Raw genomic sequence first — 18,340 nt, 5'->3', positions numbered from 1 at the left:
TGGTGATAACCCATGGTTATATAGAGGATGTAGGGATGCAAAATCTGCACTATTACTGGCTATCAGCCATGGTAATAGACAGTGCATTATTCAGGCTAGACAAGCATACAAGAAAATGCTAAACAACGCAAAATCTGAATGGGAGGCTGACCGTTGGGCTGCCATTTCATCTGCCCTCGTGGCAAAGGATCCGAGGTCCTTTTGGAACCTTGTTCACACTGGGAATCCAGAAGGAAGATCTGCAATTATTCCCAATATATCCGAGGAAGCTTGGTCCATTTATTTTAAAGACCTCTACTCTCTTTCTCCTTCTTGCACTAGTGAAGCCCCCCAGAGCCCTTTGGCCCCGAACCCCACATGGCCGGCGCAATTATACACACTGGAGGAAGTAAAGTCGGCAATACTTAGGATCCAGCCCAATAAAGCTCCGGGTCTTGATCGTATCCTGGGTGATTTATTCAGAGAAGAACTAATAGTTTGGGGCCCCTATCTTTTGGTCTTATTTAATGCGATACTGCAGGGGTCACCTTTGCCTAGTACTTGGCTTGGGGCGGAGATTATCCCAATACATAAGAAGGGCTCTACGCTCCAACCCTCAAACTATAGGCCAATTAGCCTTATCTATGTTACACAAAAAATCTATGCCAGGGTACTGTTACAACGCTTGGAGACCTGGTCTAGTGATAATAACATCTTGACACCGCTTCAGGCGGGATTCAGGGCGAAAACCTCAACAATTGACCAACTATTCTGGTTACAAGTGATATACTGGAAGCATGTGACCTTGGAAGGGGGTAGTCTTTATCTTACATTTGTCGATTTAAAATCAGCTTTCGACATGGTGGATAGAAAACAACTATGGTCCATTTTATTAACAATGGGGGTTCCACCTTATTTATGCCACCAGCTTAAAATCTTACACGCTGGCACTTTTGCTAGAGTACGCTTCGGTAAACAAGGCCAGCTAACTGGAGCCTTCCCGATTGAGAAAGGTGTTAGGCAGGGCTGGGTCCTTGCTCCAACTCTATTTTCGCTTTTTCTCAACGGGCTTATCGAAGATCTCTTAGCTAAAAATGATATAGACTCCCCCAAATTGGGTGCCCGAAGATTCCCCGCCCTAATGTTTGCGGATGACACGCTTCTGCTTTCAAAATCTCCAATGGGTATGCAGCGCGTGTTAGACCAATTCTCCAATTTTTGCTCCAAAAGAAACCTGGTGGTTAACATAAATAAGACTAAGTATATGGTTTTTAATGCAAATACAGTTAACTACCCCCACCCAATGATGGATGGCAGACCCCTTGAAAGGGTTTCAACCTTTGAATATCTGGGTGTGACTCTGAATGACAAAATGGGTTGGGGCCCTCAAGTGGCAAAGGCCAATTTAAGACTAACTCAAGCAGCAGGGGGAATCCTTAAAGTACAGAAGAGCTGTTCCCTTAAAATCATTAGTGCCCCGCTTGAAATTTTTAAAGTGCAAGCTAGGGCTTCATCTCTCTATGGGGCAGAACTTTGGGGTCATACATCAGTAAGTAACCTATCTATAACTGAAATAACTTTATAAGACAACTACTGGACCTTCCAAAAAGCACTCCTTTACTCCCGCTAAGACTTGATCTAAATGCCTGCCCAATTGTAGACGCTATTGCCATTCGACCGTTACTTTATTGGAAGCGTCTCTGGAGCACTCCTGAGCTGGTGAGCTATAAGGAGGAGCTTAAAGTTGTCATGGCTTCAATTGGTTCTGGTGGGATTCCTTGGCTAGCATTCGTCAAACACTCACTTGTATTGACTGGTCTCGAGGAACTCTGGTTTAATCCTGAAGTTTCCTGCCCAGTTATCTCTAAGAAAGCAGTGGCGAGTGCTGTCAAGCAAACTAACCTAAGGAATCTCTTTCGCTCAGTAAAATCCTCAAGCTTGACTGATGTTTTTTTGGATGTAAAGTCCTTTTATAGCTTCGAGTCTGCGATTGATTTAATCCAACCAACACTAGCAAAGAAGCTTTATTTACAATTTAGATATGGCACATTGCCCTTTTTTTACATTTCTGATAGGTGGAGGGGGGGACTAGTACGCCCCTGCCCTGGTTGCCTCACCGAGGATGAAACCCCGGTTCATGTTATCTTATTCTGTCCAGCTTATGCTTACACTAGGAAGAAATGGATAATTCAGTTGTGCAAGAACCTGGGGATAAAACATTACTTGGCCTTTTTTAGGATATTAACATCAGATACCGACCCATTAATTGTTTTTGCAGTAGCTAAGTATCTACATTCAATGTGGATTGCACGAAGGAACTTGATTAATAATACTGTTTCAATTTAAAATCAAGCAAGATGAATTTTGAGAATATTTTAACTTCTTTTTTAGGAATATTATTGCCATGTCAATTTTAAATTTTGGATTTATTTAAATTTTTAAAGGAACAAATGTCTAACAACCATGTAATAATCTGAGGTTATACGTATGAAATGGATTGCCTGTCTTGTTGTTCTTGTATTTTTATGTGCTTTTATGGTAAATTCAACCGCAATAAAGCTTAAATGATGATGAAAAGAAGAATGTAAAGAAGGATGAGTGAAAGAATGCATACATGAGTGAAAGGGAGGGTGGAGAGCTGGAAGAAAGGATGGATGGGTGGATGAGTGAAAGGGTGGATGGATGAGTGAAAGGGTGGATGGATGAGTAAGTGAGAGGATGGCTGGATGGATGAAAGGGTAAACGGATGGATGGATGAGTGAAGGGATGGATGGGTGGAAGAGTGAAAGGATGGCTTGGGTGAAATGGTAAATTGGTGGATGGATGAGTGAAAGGCTGGCTGGAGGGATGGACAAGTGAAATTATGGACGGAAGGATAGAAGATGGATATGTTTGCAAATGGTTGAAAAGGTTTGATATGGATGGGCACACAAATGAAAGGACAGAATTAATGGTGAAAGACTGAATGATGGATGGAAGAATTAATAGATGACAGAATGTAAATTTGAAATGGTGGATATCAGGAGTTTGATGGAAGGATGAATGGCTAGATCTTTGGACAAGAGAGCTCTTCTGGGGAGGGTTGTGATGACTTACTTTGCTTTCTTGGTGACATAAGATTTTTAGTTGAAAGGCTACTCCCTTGCCTATGTGTTACTATTCTGTATTTGCTGTGTGCTTATGTGTGTGATTTATACATCATGCATATGACATTTTGAGTGACACCCAACTTCTACTTGAATGTTACACTAGTAATGTTTGCATGTTTTGTTTCAGGTGTAAGGTTTTAGGGAGAGCCTCATAATGCAATGAGCTGTGCTTGAGATGTATATTGTATTTGTAGCAATAGACAAGGCGTCAAAAATAAACTATGTAATAGTGTATCGACAGTTCTGGCGCGCCCGACTCCCGTCTGACGGGACCGACGCGTGTCATGGTGCGTGTCTGGCACGCGGCTAATGCAGCGATGGGGTGGAAGGACCGTTTGACCCGGGCGACACCGCTATATGCGTCTGAGAGGTTGGGCTCCCTGTGGACATCGAAGGGCTTCGAGAAGTGGGACACGATCGGAATCAGCACAGTGGGAGACCTCTGGACAAGGGGTGGCTTCAAAACTTTTGAGACGCTGCAGACGGAATTTCAGCTGCAAGGCAGTGAGTACTTTCGGTACTTACAAGTCCGCCACGCGCTGGGCTCCGTCTTTTCTGATGTCGCGTCCATTCCGGAGTCTTCCCCCCTGGAGGACAGAGTGCTGGATGGCCATGTCCCAGACAGCACGATCTCCCTTATATATAAAAAACTGATCAACGACAGATCGTGCCTGCTGACTAGTCTCCGCGAGGCCTGGGTTGCCGACGGGCTGGAACTAGACGACGAGGACTGGATCTCCGCGGTGGCCTCTCCGAAGGAGGTGGCCATCCCGGCTCGCCTTCGCTTCGTCCAGCTTAAGATCCTCCACCGGGTTTACGTGACGGGGCCAAGGCTTCTACGTATGGGCTTTGTTGGTGACGGATTGTGTAAGCGTGGCTGTGGTGCCTTAGCAACTTTCATGCATATTCTGTGGGAATGCCCACAGGTGGAGCGATTCTGGCGTGGTGTGCATGAGGTCCTGCGTGTGGTGACGCGTGTTGCGCTGTTGCCTGAAGCGAGGAGATGCTTGCTGAATGTGTGGGAACGAAATGACTATTCGGTCCCGCAGACGCGGTGGGTGACTCTGGGATACATGATAGCTAAGCGCGACATTGCTCAATTGTGGGGATCCCAGTGGCCCCCAGCGGTGTTGGCCTGGAAAGAACATATGGATTGGTGTATGTTTCGTGAAAAGGTAGTGTATGTGGCGAGGGGTAAGCCTGGGGCGTGGGTGAAAATCTGGGGCCCCTGGAACGCCTATCGCGGGGGTATTTGTGAGCCGCCACTGCTACCGGCTGCCTCACCAGCTCCATCCCCCTAGCCGACCCCCTCCCCCCGCCACGGCCGTGTGGTTCCCCTGTCCCTGATCTATTCCCATTCCCCTCTTCCGAGTTTGGCTGCTGGTTGGGATCCCCCACTTAAGGAGCACGTGCTGTCACTTTGGATGGCGGGTTGCCTTGCGGGTGTGGTTTTTTGTGTTGTGCTGTTTTGAAAAAAGGAAACCGTATTGTGGGCTTGGAGTTGTGTGGCCTGCGCTATTGATATCTCCTGATTTACCGATCTGCACCGCCAAGAGACTCTTACTGTAGATATGTCATGTGCTTCTGCCACTCTAGCGGCCGGCCGGATGGTTGTAGGCCCATACTTGTAACCCTTTTTTTAACATGTAATAAACGGTTTCAAAAAAAAAAAAAAAAAAAAAAAAAAAAATAGTGTATCGACAGTGCCTTCTTTAAGAAAGCTCCAGGGAAAAGCACCTTTGTGACTTCCGTCAGCGAATGCAACTCCCTGCGAAGCCTTTCTAAGCAAAGTCTGATTCCATATTTGAAGTTCCTCTTGATGAAACACCCATAATGTGTTCCCTATAGTGGGTTCATCACAGCAATCCTCTCTTTAGTTCACCTATGCGTGCCGCTTTACATCTCACAATCGCACTCAGATATGAGATGCTAGTAACGAAGTCTATCCGAGCAGATCTTCGCGACCCCTTCTCTCACCAAACATGCCAGCTCAGGACCATGAGTTGTAAACAGAAGATCAGACTGGACAACCCAGTGCAGTAACCATATAAATAGATTATTGTCATATGAAATACCACAAAAAGACCTGCACAGTTGTTCAAAGCTGCGCGCATACCGAAAAACCGTGAAGTGCACGATTGTCTCAACCTAATATAAACTTATTTTGACTTGCACTTAAGTGGCTGTCTATTTACTTACTTTTATACTATCACGCAACTTTCTCTGATGTGTCTGTAAAACGTACCTTTTGTCACGAAGTTTTGTTCTGATGTTTGACCTTCTGTCCTGAATTTTGACCCTGTGCCCTGAATTTTTACACTTACCGTCCTGAATTTGCACCCATGCCAGTTGGTCGCCCTAAAAGTACACGAGACAAGCCGCTGTAAAACATGTACTCTTGTGGAGTGCTTAACCAAAAATAACAAAGCAGTGCTTGAAAATTGAGCTGTGGAAAGACATTTAATATTGGGCATGCTCCAGGTGATGGACAAACATAAGAGCAGAAAAAAAAGAGTCCACACATGCTAACGGATAAGAAGTACGCAAACGAGTGTGACATTAAAGCCACCGGGAATGTTCTAAGCTGACAATGTGTCTTTCCGCACAGACAGCTTGCACTGTCTTGTAGACGAGAGCTAATAATGGACGAACCACCCCTATTTGTGTTCTTCAAATACTCCGCTGCTGGAATGCACGTAATGAGTTTGTCACAGGCACAGCAATCAAGGCAGGGTTACTTGAGGAGGAAAAATACATTAAAGGCAATGGTTTACCTAAAAAAGTTAACGCTACATACAGAGAGTTGGCTTGTAAGGCAGTGAGACTTGGGGCGTCTGCAGACACTCGACAACTGTGATCAGCTGTTTTAAAGAATGCGCGGACTCTGCTTTGGCTTGATAAGGGCCTGCGCAAACACACAAGTGCCTTCAAGGTCAACAAACTGGGAAGGGCACCCTGCCTGGAATACGTCAAGATGATAAAACGGAACTGGCGGCGGATTTTATTCATTTAAATACGTCTTTGGAAAAGCGCTGGGAATAACTTACGGTGCCTTGACTGCATAGATAACAAACCTGACAATAAACTAACCAAGGAGTTCAGCTAAACGGGGTGAAACCCCTTACCCGGCAGTCTGATCACAGGCCCAGAAAAACACTCGTCAATAAAAATGTTTATAGAAGACAATTTGCTGGTGTCTAGCGCAGTGCACCTCTTGCCTAAGCTTAGTTTTCCCTCCCACGAGGCGGAGGGGCAGCAGAGTGCCATCTGTGTGTCCTGTCTTACAGCGGAAGGGCGCGAGCTGTCCCTTATTACTCACTGTGCCAGGAATGTGCAACGGGAGGGGAAGGCGCTACTTCCCTGAGCACCGGTTTATTTTGGTGAGGCACGCGCTGCTCCGGTGCATGCCGGGGACTGTAGTTGTGCGACTTTCCTCCCGCCTGATTTCTGAAGGTGGGTGAACTACAAGACCCATTAAAGATGCGGCAAGGGCCCGGCTTTAACACTGCGTGCGATAGGAGGCAAGGGGAAGATGATGAGGTCGAGAAGGCGGTTCCGGGCAGCCCTCAACTAGTTCAGCTGCATGTCATAGTCGGTCCAGCTCTGTTTTTGCCCTATTAACTACTCATACGGAAAACCCCATTGGTATCGTGGGTGGAGGCCCTGCGGACACGCGTGGAAGGAGAGGCGACAGCGTACACTAAATTGCTGTGTCCGCACACAGAACCTTATCACAGACAGTGGTTTGCTGTTCTGCGCCACCTCCTGCGGCAGGCACCATGGGCAATGGGATGAACAAGGTAACGTGCGCTGACTGCCCCTCATTTTTGTCCCGTTACCGTAGCATAGGTTTGTTAGTTCGGTCCGGGTGCTTAATCGAGAGCCTACGGAATGTGTGAAAATAGAATGCTGTCCGTTCACAAGCTGGTACATGGAAGCAGCTGACATGTCAGATTGTCCCATGTCAGGTGTGAGTAGTTCTACAAGTCTTGTTTTTCTTCCGGTGCATGCAGCTTTGCGTTTCTATTGCGTATGAACAGAAAGACTTAAAACAAGCAAAGATAGATCAAAAATTCATCTTAATTTTTTGGGGGACGTATTGAGATATTCCATTTTTTTTTCTAACCACTTTCTGTTTTTGGGGGCGCGCTCCTCAGTATTTCACCCATGCTTCAGTTATTGCCTGAAGGATGGAAGTTCTCCCCCTTGCTAAAAAATATTAATTTGAGTGTGAAATGAGGAATAGACCACCCCTTCGATATCCATCACACTGTCCCAAATATAGGATGTTACCCCTACCCTTCTTAAAACAGGAGTGGGCATGGCTAACTTCTGCAAAGAATGAAAACACATCTATGTATCACGCGAGTGCGTCATGTTCTTGTCCGCCCACGGGGAAAGTTCACTTCTGACTGGGCTGCTGCAGACATTGGAAGGGGTGTGCCCTCTCTTGAATGAGATGGCCACAGTGCATCTTCTCACAGCCATGGTTTTGCAGTCGGTGGTGTTTCAGGCGAATTCTGCGTAACAGGCAAATGATTAGTCCATGGCCACTAAAAGTTTATAATTACCCCAAGGCTGCCTGTGTCTGAGACCAGTCTCACGTGCTCAAAATGTATTGCATTACAAAGCTACGATTGGTTTTATTTGAATTTGCTTTGTTAGTGCAAGCATATGCCTGCGATGTTTAGGTGGCAACACAATTTTTTTTCTACTTTTACTCTTTTATTGTATTTTGCATATGTTGTTAAATTTGTGTTTTACTGGAGCTGTGTGAGTGGGATAAATCAAGAATAAGTCAGCAAATGAGTAAATGGACGCATAAATGCGAGGACGAATGACTGTGCATGTATGATGATTTATTGAGTTCATATGTGATTTGCTTATTGGCTAAAACCCATTGATGGCTGATGAAACATTTTTAAGCCAGACCTGTTGTCATTTCCAATGCTTGTTTTAGTGTGCATTTCTGCAGCCTGCAAATTGATGTGCTCTCATTTAATGTGTCTTCTCCAAACAAAGGTCCCTGACTGTAGAACTTACTAATACAATTATGAATATGGTAAAAATTTTCTTAACCAGCCACTGCTAATTCCACAGTGTATGGTCTGGTGGCTTAGTGGACTAATGCATCCACTGCAGGGAACTGTGTTCGACCTCATGGTCACAGGTTCAAATCCCGGCGGGTCCCCTCAGCCTTTCACCCATCTGAGGTCGATAAAATGAGTACCATTGACTTGGGTAACAATAAACATCTGTTATTCAGCTCCTTGAGACCCACGGGTGATAAGTGTGCTTTACAAATACATGTGTTATGTTATGATCGTTGGCACCCTAAATGCCTATTCTAGTGAGCGCTTTGTTTCCACCCGATACTATCAGCATGCCTTATCTATCTCCCTTGGAGCTAGCCGTTGTTAAGAAAGATGTTTTGGGATCCAACAATGGTTCTGTGTAAGTGTAATCCTGTCCAAGGAGAAGGGGGTGAGGTGCATTACGTGCCAACTACAGTACTGGATAAGTCCTTTCTGAATACAAAACAGTTTGTAACACCTTTACCGTGTCTCGGTGAGGCACCCTATGTAATAGGTTGGCCCACACTACTCTGTACGGTAGGGAATGAAACTGCACACCAGAAATGAATCGCATTAAGGCTGACATGTCAGAAATTGCTTGTCTCCATGCTGAGGGGAAATGGCCTTGGAATTCCTAGGGGGACATCCCTTTTGGAGCATTCAGGCTGATGAATCGGCATGTTTAGTTCCTGTCTGTAATGGGCCAGAAGAGCTTAACACTTGTATTGGAATGCACCCATGGTACTTAATAGAGTGCCAGGTTACTTCAGTCAGTTCCAGCCTTCACCTCTGAACTGCTTTTGCACACTTTAAAACCCAGGAAGCATTGCCATTCTGAACCCAGGCTGAGTGGTGTTTCTTTCGGTTTTGTTGCGTGAGCAGAGTCTGAGAGAATGTTACTCCCTTACCAGCAACATAAATAGAAACGATGGACTGTAGTAAGTGTGACGTTGATGTTGACAACAACCAGGATAATGCGAGCAGAGCACTCATGGTGGAAACTGTCTTCAAGCTGTAACTATAGCCTCTAGCGTCATGCCAAACTGGCGTTTGCCAGTTGAGTCTACAGAGGAGTCTGAATTTTGGTTCCTCGTTGTTATAGGTGCTTTACGAGAGCCTGGCCTGAGGAATTAGTTGTAGTAATGAAGAATTGTATTTGAGTGCATTTCCACCGCCTCCATTAAGAAGCTATGGTTTATGGTGTTGGGCCCTTTATAGGTCGAAGCTTGCGCTGTCTAGTTTCTGAACGACATCTTTGGGACATTCGGAAAGCTTCCCTGGGAATGCATTCTGGCCTTTGCTTACCATTTGGCTTTATGGTTTGAAACTCAGTTTCTGGCTATCTATTTGCTGGCTTTATTTGTTTTAGACTGTCCAGCGTGATTTCATTTCTCCAAAGGAGCAAATCCTTTTTACACTGCCTCTCCTTGTATTATCCTTGTATTATTCCCCGATGCTCCTTTCTGAAAACAGGCCTGTAAATCTTTTTCTTATTTCATCACATTTGTTGTGCATTTACAAACAAGAGGTGGAATGTCAGGCTCTGTGTTCCGATGGAGCTTGGTGATTACTTTTCTTTCTCTGACTTCAAGGTGAGTGGATTTATGTGACACTTGCTGGATACTGGGTGGAGGAAAGGCTTTTTTTTCTCTAGCACACAACATTTAAATGAACTGCAAGTATTTCAGAATATATCAGAATTAGGGATATTTGTTTGTTAATTCTTAAGTGCGTTGGAAACAAATTCTTTTAATATGATAAAAAAAATCAATACACTGGGTGATGCCATTTCCCCACGTTATCGTTTGTGCTTTGTATAGTTTTATTAGTAAAACTGTATGTTTGTGCAACTATAACATTTGTCAGAATAAGAGGGAGAAGGAGGTTCAGGATAGGTTTGTCCTCCTATATCATTAAAGTACACTCAATTGATCCATAGATAATGGATCATGAGAAACTAGAAAAGTTAACAGACAGTGGGTTCACCAAATTGGTGAGCCTCAACAATTTAGAAAAGAAAAATGCTTTTCTAGAGTCCCCTCACTCACCCAGGGTTGCCCCTAGGTGACATGCTTCATCATTGGGGCCATCCCAAGCACCTACTGCTTGGGGCGTGCTACGACTTGCGAGATTTACGTAGCAGCACTTTTTTGTGTGAAACTATGTGTTGTGCAGTGTTGGGGGAGTGGTGTTTGTGTTAGTTAAAAATACCTAACTAGTGAGTTAACAATTTTTTCCTACTCCTAGCTGGTAAGATAAAAAGGGTTTAATAACAGGAAAAATATAACTGTTATGTGGTTATATTGCCTATTATTTTGTCAACATGTTTCGAGGTATCCCCTAACCTCTTCTTCAGGACAGCATGGGATCCAGCCCCACGTGTACCACTCCGTGCAGAAACCTAAATTAAGGTGAAAAATTAGACTAATAACATGCGCCTATTGAGCGCGCTTGGTTATATACATACGGTTATTGATGAACACGTAGTATTTATATGGTAGCACTAATATGCCCCATGGTCTGTCTGGGTGGAGGGGCCTGTATGACCTGTTCTCGGCATACTGTATGGGGCACAAGATCTGCCTACTTCAGCCATTGGTTTAGCTCATTATGAGTGATGGCATTCTGCTTGGGCACAATGTGCAAGTCTCCAGGGTCCAGAACTGGTATAGTGGAACTTCTCAGTTACCCCTCCCCCTCTGTCATTGATGTTGCACTGTTACCAGTGCGGAAGCTGAAAGTGGATCAGGAAGATCCCCCTTCAGGACCGTTCGTGTTGTGAGGTACATTTGGTGGGGAAGAATTTGATAATGTATGTGTGTTTTAGAAGTGTGTGTATTTGAGTACATTGATGCGTCTGATTGTGTCTTTGTGAGCATTGAAGTATGGGGTTCAGTGGCATGATGGTGACCTTGCATAAGGTGTCCCGGGGCATATTAACCATCATGGTTCCCACACCTGACACAACGGTGTCCTTCGCATAATCTTGGGCCCTGTTCCAGCATATAATGAATATACTACCCTGTATGGCAGTTGTACTGGATACAGCAGTTGCCTTGACAGAAGCTGTCCCCCATCTATTTTATAAGTCGATATGGGATTCTCGCTGCCTTTTATTCCGCCAGGAAGACCATGTTTTGTGGTTCCACAGCATCAAAGATAAAAGGAGTGCATTACTGAAGTGATCTGCATTGCTCGGGCCATTCTGGTGTTCTCCGTGCAACAGGTGGTCTCCACTTGCTCCTCTTGAATTGGCATCAGCATTCTGACCTCTCTATGGCCGTAGCAGTCTGTGTGGGTTTCCAGCAGCAACGGCCTGTTCAACCTGCTGAGATAAATGTGGGAAAAAAGATTCAAATACTGGAGGTGGAAACATTGTATGTCTTGTAAGTCATGCTGGAAGGAGGTCATTTCCTTGTGAAAATGGGCGTGGCTAACGTCGTAGTTCCCCAATTAAGTCTACTTGTAATTTCGGTATTTTGTACCTGAGATTCCCAAGCCAAGATTGTGCTCATCCCATTTCCTGTGATGACATATCCTGGCTAGTCCATATATTAGGAGGTTTTGTTTTGAGATTGATATGTCACAATGTATTCAAAGCCCTATATTGTTTTTGTTCTGTTGCATTCATCGCCACCTTATTTTTATTTATTTTTTTGCCCTGATTTCATCCTTTTTCTGCCACTGATTCTGATTCTTCAAGGATCTTCTTCTTAGACTACTGCTGCTCTTTTTGACCTCTTATTTTAGAATAGTTTTGGTACCTTGTTTCTCAATTTTATTTGTACTCTACCTTCAGTCAAGTGCATTCATCATTTCCAAAGATGATTTTGTTAGCTTGTAGCTTTTTCCTTCAAATTGTGACCCTCTTTTAATAGACACTTTATGCCTTTCATATGTAGATACAAGTGCAGAGTGGAAATGTGACCATTGGGAAGAGTTGCCCTTTTCTCAAGCAATCAAGATGAGCAAGGCCCCCAAACCATTGGAATATGAGCGTAATACTCTGCATAGTGACCATATCTTGCATATTGATAGGATGACCTAAGCTGTCCTTGCCTTGCATATTACTGTATGGTGGCTATAAATGACGTAATGGTGAACCTGGTATAAATTAATTATCTCCTGGCAAAAACTGGCATCTTAAACCTTCTGACAGTGCATGGCAAAATTATAGGTCCAACTGAAGATAGTCCTGGTTGACATGTTGCGCTCAGCCCTGGCATTGTTGCCATCACAGACGTGTCCGTCGCCATCACGGGTGTTAAAGTAAGGCTGGTCTTTGGTGACCATGCATAGTTTCTGTTTGGCATCTCTGGCATAAAGTGTATGTATGTGTGTGTGTGTGTGCATGTATAATGTGCGTGTGTGTCTATGTGTGTGTGTGTGTGTGTGTGTGTGTGTGTATGTATATATATATATATATATATATATATATATATATACACCTATTGGCTATGCCAATGCTTGTCCAAAGAAGTCGAGCACACACGGATTAACCTTTTCAGCAGCCCCTTTATTTGGTTCACAGAATGACGCGTTTCGCTTTAATAGCTTCATCAGATGCCCGCCAAACATCAGGTAAGTACCACACCCACATTTAAATAGCCACATGCCCGCTTCAGTTGGTTGAGGCATTGATGGCAGGCAATGAGGGGAATGTCTCAAGCCCGGAGCACCGAGCCTGTGTAGAGCAGACCTTCAATTGTAGTACTGCCCCAGTGGGCGGTGTCCGCTCTCACCTCACGCCCATTTTGATGTTTACTGTAGGTGGAGGGCTGCTGATAGTAATCCTAATCTCACCGCATTGCTTCTATATCGTGCCCAGGCAAGCGCTTCAATAAGTGAAGACCTCCCGCAAAGTTGCTGTCCCAAGCAATGTTGGCGAAGCAGATTTCGAAAATGCGGTGGTTCGGCGCTTTCCAAAATGTTTTCAGAGCGTCCAAACTTTTGCCATAATCCGCCGAACAGCTTTAGAGACGGGTGCTGTGACCGCACCTAAATACCAAACCACACTCCCTTGTTGCAGAAAGCCTTTGAGAAAGGGAGTTGTCCTGAAACACGTCAGGCTCTGCTGATGCTGGGAGCATGGGTTTGTTCCCTAAACTGGAGTTTGCTAACAGTGAGTGTGTCCTGCCTTTGGGTACTTGTGGAACTGAATTAATACGACCGACCCGGCCGAAGGATGCACCGCCGCAGAAGTTAGCGGTCCCGCTGCTGGTGCGACGCATCAGCGGAGCTGGACTGTTTAGCATAAATTTTGAATGGGGATGAACTCTGCCTGTGCCTCTGTGATATTTTAATCATGTTGGATTGAATGGACTGCCTGCAGCCCACTTGGGATTTATTTTACGAACTACCAGCCCCATAATGCTTTAGTGCTGTACTACTCACCTGAGTGTGATTGTGACGCTGTAATAAAGGAGGGACAAAAGCTGATGTTCGTGTAGCTGGCAGTCATTCAATTGCAGATGACGCATTTCGCTTTAATAGCTTTATCAGATGCCCGCCAAACATTAGGTAAGTACCACACCCACATTTAAATAGTAACATGCCCGCTTCAATTGGTTGAGGCATTGATGGCAGGCAATGTGGGGGATGTCTCAAGCCCGGAACACCAAGCCTGTATAGAGCAGACCTTCAACGTTAGTACTGCCCCAGTGGGCGGTGTCCGCTCTCACCTCACGCCCATCTTGATGTTTACTGTAGGTGGAGGGCTGCTGATAGGAATCCTTATCTCACCGCATTGCTTATATATCGTGCCCAGGCAAGCGCTTCAATAAGTGAAGACCTCCCGCAAAGTTGCTGTCCCAAACAATGTTGGCGAAGCAGATTTCGAAAATGCGGTGGTTCAGCGCTTTCCAAAATGTTTTCAGAGGGTCCAAACTTTTGCAACAATCCGCCGAACAGCTTTAGAGACGGGTGCTCGCAGGTGCTGTGACCGCACCTAAACACCAAACCACACTCCCTCGTTGCAGAAAGCCTTTGAGAAAGGGAGTAGTCCTGAAACACGTCAGGCTCTGCTGATGCTGGGAGCATGGGTTTCTTCCCTAAACTGGAGTTTGCTAACAGTGAGTCCGTCCTGCCTTTGGGTACTTGTGGAACTGAAATATATATATATTTACATGCAAATTACTCTCTGCCACTGGATCTGCAGACCCACCAGGCACGGACCTTGGGTACTCCAAAGAAATACGATTTAAAACGTAATGTTGATGGCGAGAGAAGTGAATTTAATCATAAATAGTCCACAGAAATCAAACGGGTATAATGCCTGCTGTGACGCGTTTCACACGACACAGCGAGCTTGGCCACATGATACGTCTCATATCCGGCAACTCACATAAAACCGCAAACGTGCACAATTGCCTGTAAAACAAGCTCACCAAACCCATGTGTATAAACAACAGACTACATTTTACGTCAGTAAGTCTAGTTTCTATATATCATTAATGTGCGCTGGTAGATCTCAGATTTGAACTACACTATATTCACATTGTAACATCAAAATAATAATGTACAAAAAAACGAATTCTGTTAACATCACATTACAGTGAATGTTGTAAAGTTCATTGTTGAATCGTAGCTAAAGATGCAAGTGCATCTACTAATTGAAACCGCAATAGACAAATCAATACTTCAATTTAGAAAAGGCACATATAAATACTATACTGACTGGGCAAAGGAAAACCTTTTAGTATGTTTCATGGTTTATCAAAAATCAGAGTGGGCATAATAGAAACGATAAGTTAGTTAATGTCGGCAGCATATGACATCGTAATTAAACATTTAATTGTATTAGTCGGTTATGAAAGCTGAAAGTGACAATAATCAAAAGTTCTAAAACCTTAATAAATAACAATGAGTCATAACTAGAATAGTTCTATATATAATATATATTATTTCTCCAAAAGTTAAACCTTGGTTATAGTTGGGAAAACTTTATTCTTTGTACATAAATCAAACTTAAACTACACCAACGTTAGAAATGTAAAATTTCTGGTTATACCTTAAATTTATAATTTACCCAACACCTTTCAAATTATTATAATTCCTGCACCTCCATATACAGTGTAGTGAACTTGGTAGCCAAACTACATTAACTATAACTCACCACTGGACTATACACTATGTTCTCATAAATGATATGATTTGAGATGTCGTAAGTGTTATGTATGCTATGATTTCAGATGGTATAAGTCAGTTATACTCGAAGTGCGTCCCAGGTGTCTCATGCGGCCATCTTGACCTTTACATGCGTCCCTTGGTTAAACAGCAGCTCTTGGCTGTTGTTTACGTTACAAAGCACTAATACTCGTAAAGATATTAAATAAATGGCAAGTATTTATTTACAGTCGAACTGAAGTAAAAACAAAAGGTACAGAAGCATCTATACAATATGTCATAGACAATAACAAACCAATTTATGCAAGTGAGCAACAATGAAACTATGCATATTTGCAGAAATAAAAACATAGATAATAGATGGAATGTACCTTTGTGGAAAATATGCCTATTCTGGTCAAGTAAGAAGTTAACCATACATAATGTGCAAACCTGTAAATATATGCTTAGGCTACCATACACATTTGGCATTGCAATTAAAAAACAAGCATTGGCATAGCCAATAGGTCTCGCCTTTGGGACCTTATAAGTGTTTAGCCATGCAACACTTGAAGTAGTTGCGCCAAGGATATTTTGCTGGATAACTTAACACTTATAAGGTCCCAAAGGCGAGACCTATTGGCTATGCCAATGCTTGTTTAACATTTAAATGTTTTTTGCTCATCATTCTTGGCGTAGAAGGGTGGATTGGAGAATTATTTTTTTGCCAAAACAGATTAACACTGCTACATAGAATGCCACACAATTTGTCATTCAATCATTTTTCCACACTTAACATGTAGGCGATATCAAAGCTGAATAATGGTAAGGTTTTAAATGGAACGTAATGCTGATATTTAGCCTACACTTAATTACTTGGCATTTTAGCAGATAAGAGAACAGAGATGCAGAGAGATTTATCCCTTATCTCACAATTTGGTAAACTAGTAAAGAAATGAATAAAAACCACATGCTCTTGGTGTTAAAATTGACAACGTAACCATTAATTCTGATATGTTCTCTAAGGCTCAGATTTTTTTGAGACAGGAGCAGTAATTCAATTAATTATAAAATGCACCAGTAAGATTAGCAGAATTCAGTTTATGGGTTGTACTTTAACCTAATGGAGGGGCTACTGGAATTATGCAGCAGGTGAGGACACAATTTTCCAGCAAGAAAAGGCAAATTATGTAGGATAAGGCAGCTCTTTTTTGTGTTGGTATTATTTTATTAATTTGCAACTTTTACTCACCGTAACACTGTATGAGAAAAGATTTCACCTCAATAGTACCTGCTTAGTAACCAAATGGAGCAATTAGCAACTGAGAAATGACCTGTTAACTTTTGCGAAGGAGCACGGTGCAACGTTTTAAGTAACTTTTGATCTGTTTGAACTAGAAACACTTTTTTTGTTAAAACCTACAAATTATGCATCATGTGATGGATTATGTGGTAGATGCAGCAAATCCACAGTTATGAGGAAAACGGTGCAGGCACAGAATCGCATAATTCTAATGGCCCGGCCTAATTGATTCTCTCTGTCACACAGGCACTCCTTTCGCACTCTCTTTGCTAATGATTTATGCTCCTTTTAACTGGCCTATGGCACGAACAGCGTTGGTATGATGGCCAATGTGATCATGGCAGTATTAAAGTCTGTGACACCAATGCTGCACAGACTTCACCTTTAATGTACAGCTATAGCCCAAACATATGAAAGTGACTAAAGAAACCAACTAGAGAAAACGCTTTGCTCACTTATATACCTCTACCTGCAAATCATCCAGATTTTGCATAAAACATGCATGATCAGTTGCCTCTTTACATAAAATGCCATTCTTAAAAACACTAGAATGTTAAACGATAAAGGGCTCTCTGTACTTCTAAATCTAATCCAATTTACCGGCCCTCTATAAAAAACTAGGGCAGACGATCTTGGAATGAATATTTAATAAGTTGGTGTGGCCTCGCACATCTTGAATCTGAATTAAGAAAGGTGGTATGTTAACTGGAGAACAAACAACTGAGCAGTGGGACAGATCATGTGCATTTTTACTGAAATGCCACCCGGTCTTCTCGACGCATAGAACCCTAAAGATTTTTTAAAGAGGCAGCGGCTACTTCTCGTTCCAGGACAATGTACGTTTCATGCAAGTGTCATGGATGCTAAAACCAGTTTAGAGTACACGTTTTTCCACGGAACTGCTACGTTTACTAAGGGAAAGGATATATTGCCCAGACTGCAGTGAACACGAGCTAAAAGAAAAGTGATTACAAAACACTAGCCACGTGGATAACTTATGCTCCTGACATTTTAGCTCCTGTTTGTTTAAACGAGGGTTATTTATAAGCATGCTCTAGGAACAGTACTTCTCGACACATGGATCAACATTGTTTCAGCAGCACCACCCCCCCTTCACCAGGTGCCTAATCTGCCATATAATACGTATGAAAGTGAATCACACAGGTTACATGTCAGCTATATCTATTAACAGAAATAAGGGAACCTGTCGAAAGAATACGTGTATAACAAATGATATGTGTCTGTAACTTTGAAACGTGACACGATGTTCTAGCGTTGATTTTATCTCAATAAATGTAGTTTTACAGTGGATGTGATCCGTGTCAGCTGCCATGTGATTGCTTTCACGGGGTTTGCACATCACACCGTGAGGAAGGACGGACAGCAAATCTGGTTTGAAGCCTGTAATATTCCAATCTTTCAAAGCGCGTTCTGGTCTTGCAGCGCTAATAAATACTACTTTACCTGTGACAATGAAAAGGAAGCGAGTGACTCAGCACAACCCTTCCTCTCTGTCCGCTTGGCTCTGCTGCGAAGCAAGCAAGCCCCGGGACTAATTGAAAGGGAGGGAGGAGGAGAGCAGAACGAGTGGGGTGGGGGGTGTTGGAGACAGGAGAATGAAATCAAACCATCGTGGTGCTCCTGAAAGGGCACCGCGCCTGCCATTAAACATAAAAGAAAGGACCAGCCAATCTCTGGGAGACCATATCCAGTCATGGGCCCAGGCAGCT

At 43.4% G+C, this 18,340-nt stretch overlaps 1 protein-coding gene across 1 annotated transcript in view; it reads left to right on the top strand.

Annotated features, from left to right (window-relative positions):
- The first annotated feature begins 6,635 nt into the window (after positions 1-6,635).
- DUSP22 (dual specificity phosphatase 22) overlaps positions 6,636-18,340 on the top strand; it is a 377,647-nt gene continuing 365,942 nt past the window's right edge. Inside the window, exon 1 of the mRNA XM_085607156.1 lies at positions 6,636-6,928. Coding sequence (XP_085463282.1) covers positions 6,908-6,928 — 21 coding nt within the window. The 5' untranslated portion in view covers positions 6,636-6,907. The remainder of the gene's footprint in view (positions 6,929-18,340) is intronic.

Source organism: Triturus cristatus, chromosome 5_2, assembly GCF_964204655.1.
Source record: "Triturus cristatus chromosome 5_2, aTriCri1.1, whole genome shotgun sequence".
Lineage (NCBI taxonomy): Eukaryota > Metazoa > Chordata > Amphibia > Caudata > Salamandridae > Triturus > Triturus cristatus.
This window is presented reverse-complemented; position numbering and strand designations above follow the sequence as displayed.